The sequence below is a fragment of the Protobothrops mucrosquamatus genome, unplaced genomic scaffold (assembly GCF_001527695.2).
Source record: "Protobothrops mucrosquamatus isolate PMUCROS unplaced genomic scaffold, P.Mucros_1.0 scaffold7419, whole genome shotgun sequence".
Lineage (NCBI taxonomy): Eukaryota > Metazoa > Chordata > Lepidosauria > Squamata > Viperidae > Protobothrops > Protobothrops mucrosquamatus.
The window spans coordinates 6,509-17,827 of record NW_015393220.1 but is presented as its reverse complement, the minus strand read 5'-3'; the positions used below and the strand labels follow the sequence as shown (position 1 = coordinate 17,827).

The 11,319-nt window shown below is 55.2% G+C and overlaps 1 protein-coding gene across 1 annotated transcript in view; it reads right to left on the bottom strand.

The window, feature by feature from the left end:
• Nucleotides 1–216: 216 nt before the first annotated feature.
• PTPN23 (protein tyrosine phosphatase non-receptor type 23) overlaps nucleotides 217–11,319 on the bottom strand; it is a gene marked incomplete at its 5' end in the record, with an annotated part of 17,161 nt that continues 6,058 nt past the window's right edge. The window contains 7 exon segments of the mRNA XM_015829871.1: nucleotides 217–1,168; nucleotides 1,720–1,836; nucleotides 1,917–2,055; nucleotides 3,119–3,223; nucleotides 4,426–4,610; nucleotides 6,784–8,911; nucleotides 10,214–10,393. Coding sequence (XP_015685357.1) covers nucleotides 563–1,168; nucleotides 1,720–1,836; nucleotides 1,917–2,055; nucleotides 3,119–3,223; nucleotides 4,426–4,610; nucleotides 6,784–8,911; nucleotides 10,214–10,393 — 3,460 coding nt within the window.

Below are 11,319 nucleotides of genomic sequence, written 5' to 3'. Positions count from 1 at the left end.
ACTAAGAATCAACCAAGGCTTCCTCACTTATCTAGGGACCCCCCCCCCAATTTGGAATCATCTCTAATCAAACCAAGTTTAATGGAGGGAGGGGAGTGGGAAATGGGCAGTGCAAGGGACCCCAGCCCAGCCTTTAATGGCTCGTCCCGGGTTGACTCACTGTAGAACTGACTCACTGTCTAGGCTGTGTGTACGGCTGCGTGTGTGTGTGTGTATGTGTGTGTGTTGAACAGCTGAATCATCTATGCAACCCCCCCATCAGACTGGAGGGCAGCCCCCAAAGCTTTGAGCAAGGGCTGGCGCCGCAGCTTCGCCTCTCCCCGCCCGTCTCGACTATCGCCACTGAAGCGTACCGAAACAAGACAGATCGTCCTGGTCAGTGGCCCTGCCTGGGGCTGAAAGAAAAGGCAACCAGAAAAGTAACCGTTTTGGGCGTTAGCATCGCCGCACAGTGGCTGACCGATTTACCACCATCTTGCCCAGGACTCCACCCGAAATGAGGAACGTCCAGGAGGACGGAGAGGGGGGAGCCGTGGCAGCCATTGGTGCGCCCGCCCACCGCTCAGGTCTTGTTGAGGGTCCAGAGGGGGTCCAGCCTGCTGAGAGGGTCGTCGCTGGGGAGGGCTCCTCGCAGACCCTCCCCGTTCTGCGGATGGAGGAAACTCTGCTTGCTCACTTTGTGCCGGCCCTTCAGCGAATTGTCCAGGGTGAAGGCCTCCGGGGTGAGCGAAGCCAGGAGCTCCAAGGAGGAAGAGGAGGTAGGCGGGGCCGGCGTGGAAGCCGATGGCTCCACCCTCGGAAGACTCGGCAAACCCTCCGTCTTTTCCTCGCTTGTCTCCTCTTCCACGGAGCCCCGCCTCTCTACCGCTGGAATGGCCACCGTCTCGAGCAACGCCGGAGCAGGCGTGGCGGGCGGAGAAAACGCCGGCGCGCTCTCCAGACAGCTCGGCTCGGGAAAGATCCGTGGAGCAGCGGAAGACAATGCCGGCAGGAGTGCGGCATCAACGGGGGGAACAGAGGATGCCGGCTCGAATCCTCGACCGTTGGGGGGAGCCTCGGCCCCGCCCGGGAGAGGCCGGATGCTGAGTTTGGCGATGGTGGCTTGGATGGAGCTGATGGGGACGTCGCCCCCCAAGACCAGATCCTGGGGGTCCTGCTGGAGATATACCTGGAAGAAGAGAGGGGGCGGCTGAGCAGAGCGTCACAGGTAGTCGACGTAAAACTATTTAGTGACCGTTCAAAGTTACAACGGCGCGGAAATGATCGTTTTTCACACGACCCTTCCAGCATCTCCAGGGTCACGTGACTTACATTCGGCGGCTTCACAACCGACTCACAATTTAGGACGGTCGCCGTGTCCCGGAGCCATGTGATTCCCCCCCCTTTTGCGCTCTTCCGACGAGCGACGCCGAGGGGGAAAACCCAAATTCGCTTTATAAAACCGGGCGACCAATTGAAGGACTTCCGTGATTCCCTTCGCCAATTTGTCAAAGCGGGTTTTGTCCCCTTTTGCGCCTTTTCTCAAAAGTCGTAAAGCGGGACAAAACGCCCTCAACGGATTTCCCGCTCCGCAACATAAACGCCGGGCTCGGCTGCCGTCAAGAGGTGGAGGAGGACCTGTTTGAGCACAGAGGTCGTTGCCTAAAAATGCAGGGGTGTCCAAGCATGGACGGGCTCAAATCTTCCCCCTTCTGAAACCATTGGGAAATCCTGCCTCACCTTCTGGGCGCTGCTGCTGGCCGGCTTGCTGGTGGAGGCTGCGGCCGTCACCCCGTGCCTCTGCAGCACCTGCGTGGCGTGCTTCAGGACCGCCTCGTAGCAGAACCGGAGGTGGACCTGCAAGAGAAATTGGCCGTCAGGAACCCCCCTCCCAAAGCAGGCCGCTACTCCGGAGCTGGACCCGCCTGCCCCCGCACCTTCTCCTGCAACATGTGTTTCCTCTGCCGACGGATGTGCTTGACCAGTTGAACCAAGTCCGGGATGCTGTTGCCGGCTTCCACTTCCTGCATGGCGGCGTAGAGGAGGCAGAAGGCGCCCGTACGGCCCACCCCGGAGCTGCCAGGAAGAAGAGAGAGACGACCAATCCCCCAAAATCTTGCAGGTCCATTTCCCGCACGGTTCTGGAGGACCCGAATTGGCTAGGCCCATGGGGGGAATTTTCTGGGGGAACCCACCCCAAAAAGCCAAACGGGACAACACGCCGCAGCCAATCCGCCACGGCCGACTCGCTCCGGCACGACTCGCTGCAGGACAGTTGAACCATTCGATTTATTTTAATTTGAGATAATTGGTTTTAAATTTAGCCGTTCGCGTTTCACTCTGTCCTTTTTTTGGCATCCTGTCTTTCCGTGATTCTATTTCACCATTTCTTCGATATTAGTGGAAGTCTTCTCCTGCCGAGTTGGCTGTGATGAGTTGACCGTGATGAGCTGACTGTGACGAGTTCGCCTAGATGAGTTGACCATGACAAATTGGCCATGACGAGTTGACCGTGACGAATTGGCCATGACAAGTTGACTGTGACGAGTTCGCCGTGATGAGTTGACCATGACAAATTGGCCATGACAAGTTGACCGTGACGAGTTGACCGTGACGAATTGGCCATGACAAGTTGACCGTGATGAGTTCGCCGTGATGAGTTGACCATGACAAATTGGCCATGATGAATTGGCCATGACAAGTTGACCGTGACGAGCTGGCCGTGACGAGTTGACTGTGACGAGTTCGCCGTGATGAGTTGACCTGATGAATTGGCCGTGACGAGTTGGCCGTGACGAGTTGACCATGAGAAATTGGCCGTGATGAATTGACCGTGACGAGTCGGCCGTGACGAGTTGGCCGTGACGAGTCGACCGTGAGAAATTGGCTGTGAAGAGCTGATCGTGACGAGTTGACCGTGACAAATTGGTTGTGACGAGCTGATGAGTTGGCCGTGACGAGTTGACCGTGACGAGCTGGCCGTGACGAATTGGCCGTGGCGAATTGTCACAAACGCTCCCAAAAGACCCAGGAGGACAGGGGCAAGATTGGCAGCGGGACCCTCCCTGGGATCCCCCAAAGTTGTGGGGTATCCCTGACGCCGGCCATTTTGGGGATTGCCAGCTGCTCCCCACATTACCTGCAGTGAACCACAATTGGGGTGTGGAGGGGGCGCTGGTGGAGGTAATGGCTGTGCACGTCCTGGATAAACCGAAGCAAATTGCTTTTGCTGTCCGGTAGGCCGCTGTAGAAAGAAATTCATTTAGTTCACTCATTCATTCAAATTTATATTCACGTTTTCAAATCGTTCACTCATTCGTATGTGGTTTTTCATTCCTTGATTACGTTTATATGTGTTTTTCTTTCATTCATTGAAACTTAGATGCAATTTTTCCTGTATTTATTCAATGTAGATGTAGCTTTTTTTTCCCTTTCGTTTGTCTATTCGTTTCTAAATTCAATTTATTTTTCCATCTGTTCATGTGGTGGGCTTTTTCATTCACTCATTCCTTTATTAAATTGATCTGCACTTTTTCTTTCATTCATTCATGAAATTTGTCTTTTTCTTTCGCCAATGCTTTAAATATTCATTCGTTCAATTGTGCGGTTTTTTTTTATGCATTCCTTTATTAAACATATATGCGCTTTTTCATTCGTTCCTTTATTAAATTGATCTGCACTTTTTCTTTCATTCATTCATGAAGTTTGTCTTTTGCTTTCGCTGATGCTTTAAATATTCATTCATTCATTCGTGCGGCTTCTTTTTTCATGCCTTCCTTTATTGAACATATATGCGCTTTTTCATTCGTTCCTTTATTAAAACCGATCTACGCTTTTTCATTCATTCATTCATTCATTCATTCATTCATTCATTCATTCATTCCACTCGTGTCTTTTTCTTTCAACGATTCGTTAAAATTGGCTTTTTCGTTCGTTCGTTCATGTGGATTTTTCCCCCACACCTTCATTCATTCAATATGTAGGCGGCGTTTCGTTCATTCGTTTATTAAATCGATCCGCACTTTTTCTTTCATTCACTCGTTTATTAAATGTGTTCCTTTTTCATTCAACGATTCATTGGAAAAAAAATGTCATTCACTCGCTCGTTTTTTCATTCGTTTACTGAGCGTGTATGCGGTTTGTCATGCGTCCCCGTTTCTTAAATTTGCGGCTCTTTTTCGCCGATTAAAAAAATATATCATTCGTTCGTTCGTGGTTTTTTTCATTCATTGGTTCATTTGTTGATTAGTCATTCAATTCAATTCATTCATTCCACATACTGCCCATCTCGATCAAGCCAGTGCCTGAAGCCGGTAGAGACCATCTCAGCCCCATCTGCTGCCCCCCCAAACCAGGCTGCCCACCCCCCACCCTACCATCCCACTGTGCCTTATGGGGCTCTGGCTGGCCTCTCCCCTTCCCCACCAATCCCGGGGGTTTACGTACAGCTCCGGCCAAGAGGAGAACTGTAAGTGGATCACGGTCCGTTTCAAGCTCTGATCGCGGAACTGCAGCGTAACCATCCTCTCCAGGTGGGTGGGCGTCGCCTTCAGGCTGGTGAGGACCAGGGTGATGGGGCCGTGGTCCACGGGCTGGCCTCGCTCCGTGGGGAAGTACCGGATCACCTTTTGCTGTCGGGATGGGAAAGGTTAGAAGGGGGGTGGGTCATCCTGAAACTCCCCCCACGCCTCTCCAGCCTGGCTCCAGGAGAGACTTTTGTGCTCGTTCGGATCAGGACTCCGACCTCCATCCTCCTCAGCCGTCGCTCTTCTGGTAGGTGTCGGAGAGGAGCCCGATCAGAAGCCGGAGACCAGACCACGGAGGGGTGGAATTGTGTGGCTTCTCCTCCTACCGACCCCAGGCAGAAGTGCGATGGGTGAGGACGATGGAGCTTGGAGTCCTGAACCTGAATGAGCAGCATCGTAAAGCCCTGTCCAGTTATCGCTGACTCAGCACTGACCTCCCCCCCCAGGGCAGAGGTCCCAAAAAGCTCCACGGGAACCTTAGTGCTCTCTGAGCTTGGTGGTTTTCCTTGCAGACATTTCATGACCCAACTAGGTAATATCAGCAGGGAGGTGGGATTGTGGAGAGGAGGATGAAGAGGAGAAGGGGAAGAGTCTAAACATCATCAGTGCTAGAAGGGAGGTGGGATTGCAGCGAGGAGGACAAAGAGGAGAAGGAGGAGGAGGAGTTTAAATAACATCAGTGTTACAAAGGAAGTGGGATTGCAGAGAGGAGGACGAAGAGGAGAACGGGAGGAGTCTAAACATCATCAGTGCTAGAAGGAAGGTGGGATTGCAGAGAGGAGGACGAAGAGGAGACATCTAAATAGCATCATCAGTGCTAGAAGGGAGGTGGGATTGCGGAGAGGAGGACGAAGAGGAGAACGGGAAGAGTCTAAACAACATCAGTGCTAGAAGGGAGGTGGGATTGCAGAGAGGAGGACGAAGAGGAGAAGGGGAGGAGAAGTCTAAATAACATCATCAGTGTTAGACAGGAAGTGGGATTGCAGCGAGGAGGACGAAAAAAAGAACAGGAGGAGTCTAAACATCATCAGTGCTAGAAGGAAGGTGGGATTGCGGAGAGGAGGACAAAGAGGAGAAGCGGAGGAGGAGTCTAAACAACATCATCAGTGTTAGACAGGAAGTGGGATTGCAGAGAGGAGGACGAAGAGGAGAACAGGAGGAGTCTAAACATCATCAGTGCTAGAAGGGAGGTGGGATTGCGGAGAGGAGGACGAAGAGGAGAAGGGGAGGAGTCTAAACATCATCAGTGCTAGAAAGAAGGTGAGATTGCAGCGAGGAGGACAAAGAGGAGAAGCGGAGGAGGAGTCTAAACAACATCATCAGTGTTAGACAGGAAGTGGGATTGCAGCGGGGAGGACGAAGAGGAGAACGGGAGGAGTCTAAACATCATCAGTGCTAGAAGGAAGGTGGGATTGCGGAGAGGAGGACGAAGAGGAGAAGGGGAGAAGTCTAAATAACATCATCAGTGTTAGACAGGAAGTGGGATTGCAGCGAGGTGAACGAAGAAAAGAACAGGAGGAGTCTAAACATCATCAGTGCTAGAAGAAAGGTGGGATTGCGGAGAGGAGGACGAAGAGGAGAAGCGGAGGAGGAGTCTAAACAACATCATCAGTGTTAGACAGGAAGTGGGATTGCAGCGAGGAGGATGAAGAGAACGGGAGGAGTCTAAACATCATCAGTGCTAGAAAGGAGGTGGGATTGCGGTGAGGACGAAGAGAAGGGGAGGAGGACTTTAAACAACATCAGTGCTAGAAGGGAGGTGGGATTGCAGCGAGGAGGAGGAAGAGGAGAAGGAGTCTAAATAATTTCATCAGTGCTAGAAGGAAGGTGGGATTGCAGCGAGGAGGACGAAGAGAAGAGCAGGAGTCTAGATAACATCATCAGTGATAAAAAGCAGGGGGTTGGCGGAGAGAACGAGGGGACGAGGAAGAGGAGGCCGTCCCCACCGCCCCTGCGTCCTGTCAAAGGCCTGACCTGGGTCCTAGCCCTTCTCTGCCCCCAATGAACCCCCCTTCTAAAGCTACTGTTGCCCCCAGACTCTCCGGCTTAGTAGCAGTTCACCACCGTAACCTATCTGGGACAGTTTTCAATGTTATCCTTATTAAATTTATACACCATCCATCTCGCCAACCAGCCACTGTTTCGCATAGCTTGTGGAGAGGGTCCGAAGCTCAGAGAGAACCGAGGGTGCGCCGGATTTTCGACCCACCCATTTGCTGCCGAGATCTCTCTCCGGATCACCATACTGCCATGCCAACCACCCCACAACTCAGCCCACCTTCTCCATCTCCTGCTCCGAGACCAGCATGACCACCAGTGAGACTTTCTGCTCGTAGATCATCAGCCAGAAGTCCGAGACGGTGCCCACCAGCGGGGCCTGCGTGGCGATGACGGTGGGGCAGTAGGAGGAGAGGTCCTCGATCCGGCTGGCGTTGACGTAGTCGTCCTTGCCCGACTGGAGGACCACTCGGTTCCGGTCGTACGGCATGATGTCCTGGTGGCGGTTCTTCATGGTGTAGCAACGAGCAATGGCGATGGACAGCTGGCGGGCGTCCTTCTCCTGGGCGTCCTGAAGTTCCTTCCAGATGTTATCCAGCTCGCTGACCGTGCCCGGCGCGGGGCTCTTTTCCAACCGGGACACCCTTTCTTGGAAACGTTCCAGCTCGGACAGGAGGCGCCAAAGACGCTCGGGTTTCTCGTACGGGTCGTTCTCGATCAGCTGGACGGCTTTGGGCTTCCACCCGTCCTTGGCGTCGGCCTTGGTGGGTTGAAGGAGGGGCTGCCCGACGGGCGCCTTGGGACCCCCGTGCTGGCTTTCGGGGCTGGAGGATAGCAGGTCATCGGTGGAGCTGCTCGGGCGCTGGAAGGGGACCTCGGAGGCGCCGTGGGACAAGGACGGAGGACCGGGAGTCAGCGAGGAGGGGGGCAGCTGGGAGGGCAAAAGGCAGGGGGGTGGGAGGGTCATGGAGGGGCGTGGAGAAGGGGCCGGTGGGGGAACTGCCCCTCCAACCGGGCTAGGAGCAGGAGGAACATGGTGGAGTGGCTGGCTAACCGGGGGTGGCTGAGGGCCAGCCAGCGCTACAGGGACTCCCGGGAGCTGGGCTGACGTCGGAGCAACAGGAGCGAACGCGAGGGGGGCTGCTGTGCCGGGAGGGTGAAGGGGCACCTGCAGGACGGGGCCCATCATACCTCTGGGGGCCGGGGCGGAGAAGGCTAAGCTGCCCGAGTGGGGTGGCAGCTGATAATGTTGAGGTCCCAGCTGGAGGGGGTGCTGCCCTTGGCTAGCGGGATGCACGGGGACTGGATTCGGGAGTGCCGGTGGCCCGCGGGGCTGAGACGGGTACGGCTGGGGGAAGGCCGGCTGCGGTTGCTGGGTCTGGGGCAGGAAACGGGGCAGTTGCTGCTGCTGCTGCTGTGGGGGCAGCACGGCGGGCATCGCCGGCAAGCAAGCCGGGCGATCGGAGGGCGGACGGAGGGGTCTCTGCGACGGGAAGGCGGGCTGGGGCGGAGGGCCAGAGAAAGGAGGCAGGAAGGGCGCCGTGCCTGCCGGGACATAGGCAAAAGGGTAGGGGGCAGACCCCCCCACAAAGCCCCCTTGGGAAGGAGGCCCCGTCCACTGGGGGAGAGAACCGGTCATCCCCGGCGGTGCCGTGCAGCTGGAGATGGGGGCCTGCAGGCTGTCCACTGTGGTGGTGGCGGGCCGGATGCCCTGCGTGTGCGGTGGAAAATGGGGGGCAACAAAGGGGCCGGGCACCGGAGCCGGAGGCCTCATGGCCAGAGGCGTGGGAGGGCCTCCCGGCAACACCCCGCTAGATGGCGGCAGCGGTCCCACCCCATAAACGGACCCCGGGGCGGGACGAGGCATTGGTACGTGCTGTGGAGACGTCCTCGGGGGTGGAAGGGGGGGCCCGCGGTACGCCGGCTGTTGTGAGACGTGGGCCGGACCTGGGGTGGCGGTAACCCCCGGCGGGTAGACCTGTGAATTCGGCAAAGGGGGCGGCGCAGAGCTTCGGGGAGCCAGTACGGGGAAAGGAGCGTGTCCAGAGACGGTGGGCACCCTGGTGGAGTGGTACGGCTGGGGAGGGGGTCCGGTCACCGGGAACTGGCCCGGATGAAAGGGAGGCCTGAGAGGAATGCCTGCCCCAAAAGTTTCGCCCGCGGGACCCCGGATCCCCATCGCAGGCAACGGTGGCTCACTACGTAGAGCCGCCAGCGCATCGGCGGGGAGCTGCGCCAGGTGAGCGGCCAGGACTTCCGGTGGGAGGCTGCGCAGTTCCTCGGGCAAGTCGGCGAGCGAAATGGAGGCCAGGCTCAACGGCTCGCAGCTGAGCTCGGCCTCTGAAGACTTCTTTTGGAGGGTGGGTTTCGAGGTGGTGGGCCGGGTGGGAGTCTTCTTCTTCATCTCCCTGTTGGAAGAAGCATAGAGACGGAAACGGTGAGGCTCAGCTCAGCGGTTCAGCTCCCTGTGGGATTCGGAGCTGGCCGCGCTCGTTCAGCCTGGCCTACCTGGCAGGGGTGTCATTGGAAAAGTCAAGGACAACTCACCACGGCCAACTTGTTGCAGGATAACTTGCCACTGGACGATTCAACACTGCGTTCATTTCATTCGTTCCTTTTGTTACTGGTGACTACGTTTTCGTCGAAATTATTGTAACTCTCATATTTCTGGATCGACTTTATTACTGATTTTAGTATTACTGGCCACAGTCCGTTAATTCAATTTTTTTGTATTTGTTGAGTTGTCCGCGGCAAGTTATCCGCGGCGAATTGTCCGCAGCAAATTATCGGCAGCAAGTTGTCCGTGGTGAATTGTCAACCATGAATTTTTCCTGTTTTCCGTGACTAATTGTCCACGATTAGTTGTTCGCGGCAAGCTGTCCGCAACAAATTGTCCACAATGAGTTGTCCGCGGCAGGTTACCCGCGACAAATTGTCCACGACGAGTTATCCCATTGTGGACATTGGATATTTGTTCAGACATTTGAACAAATCATGGAACCCACCGCCAACTGGAGTCTAATGCGGGCTGAAGACCCCGTCCATTTCCTCCAGAGCCTCATAATTCAATTCGTGTCCGCAAACCGGATTGTGTCCAATTCTTAACGAATCCGAGCAACTTCCAGAATTCCCAAGCTAGCGTGATTTAACAAGGCAGGACTTCAACTCCCAGAATCCCCCAGCCGGCATGCTTTAAGAGTGTTGGACTTCAACTCCCAGAATCCCCCAGCCAGAGTGATTTAAGAGGGGTGGACTTCAGCTCCCAGAATCCCCCAGCCAGCGTGCTTTAAGAGGGCTGGACTTTGACTCCCAGAATCCCCCAGCCAGGATGCTTTAAGAGGAGAGGACTTCAACTCCCAGAATCCCCCAGCCAGAGTGATTTAAGAGTGTTGGATGTCAAATCCCAGAATCCCCCAGCCAGCGTGCTTTAAGTGGGGTAGACCCAGAATCCCTCAGCCAGCATGCTTTAAGAGTGTTGGACTTCAACTCCCAGAATCCCCCAGCCAGCATGATTTAAGATGAATGGACTTTAACTCCCAGAATTCCCCAGCCGGCGTTCTTTAAGAGGGGAGGATTGCGACTCCCAGAATCCCCCAGCCTGCATGCTCTACGAGGGGACGACTTGGATTCCCAGAATCCCCCCAGAACAGACACCTCGCACAAAAGGAACCAATCCCCGTCCCAGCTTCCTTCCGTAAGGAATCGCTTACTTCTCCAAGATCTGCTGGCGGTGGCTTTCGGCCATTTTGCAGGCCGCCTGGGCCTTTTCTAGAAGCTTCCCCACTTTGCTTTCCAAGTCGGCGTAAAATTCTTTCCCTTCTTGCGACTTCTTCATCAAGTCTTCGTAGGCCTCATACGACGCCACCAAAGTCTGTAGAGTTGTGTTCCACCTGGACGGAGTTGGGGGCGGGGCGGGACAAAAGAGGAGTGACAGGTGATCAAAATACAGACAAGCCCTCGACTTGCGACCGGATGGCTTAGCGACCTTTTGATGCGAACGACAGACCTGCTCGGGACGACGGCTACCACTCGACAAACTACCACAATCGAGCCCAAAAAATTTAGGTTGGCCGAGCCGGATGTTGTTTTTTTTGGGGGGTCTCGTTTTACGACCGTCGTTAAGCGAATCGCCATGGTTGTTAAGCGAATCGTGCAGTCGTTAAGCAAATCCGGCTACCTCATTGACTTTGCTCAGTCGAAGGGTCAGGAAAGGGAATGGCGTGACACACACAAACACACACACACTCCCTGGGGACGCTGCAACCGTCATAAATACGAGTCCGTCGCCAAGCGTCTGAATTTGGGATCGGGTGACTACGGGGAATGGGTATAACGGTCGTAAGGGCGAGGACCAGTTGCAAGTCACTTTTTTTTCCCAGGGCTGTTGTTCCAGTCTAGGACTGTAGAACGAGTCCTCCACGTAGACTGTGCGACATTACGACGGGCTCGTTCAGGACTACGAATGAAATGTCGACGTTCTGACCGCTCTCGGCCCCTCGCCCGCGTTCACACAATCGCGTTCGGGCACTGGGCGACCGGGGCCCGCCTTTGCGGCTCTTTGCGGAATCCCGGGGCTCACGTGACCACGATTGAGAGTTAGTGCCGGAAAACTGGGGTTTAAATTCTGGTGTCCGGCAAACCAACCCACCCACCCCACTGCAACGAATGGGACTGCCGAGCGCAAGAGGCGTTCACTCTACGGCGGCCGCAGAAAAGATAATAAAAACGATCGTGGTCACGTGGGGATCTACTTAACGATCAGCCTGGCCATAATTCTGGAGGAGGAGGAGGAGGAGGAGGAGGAGGAGGAGGAGGA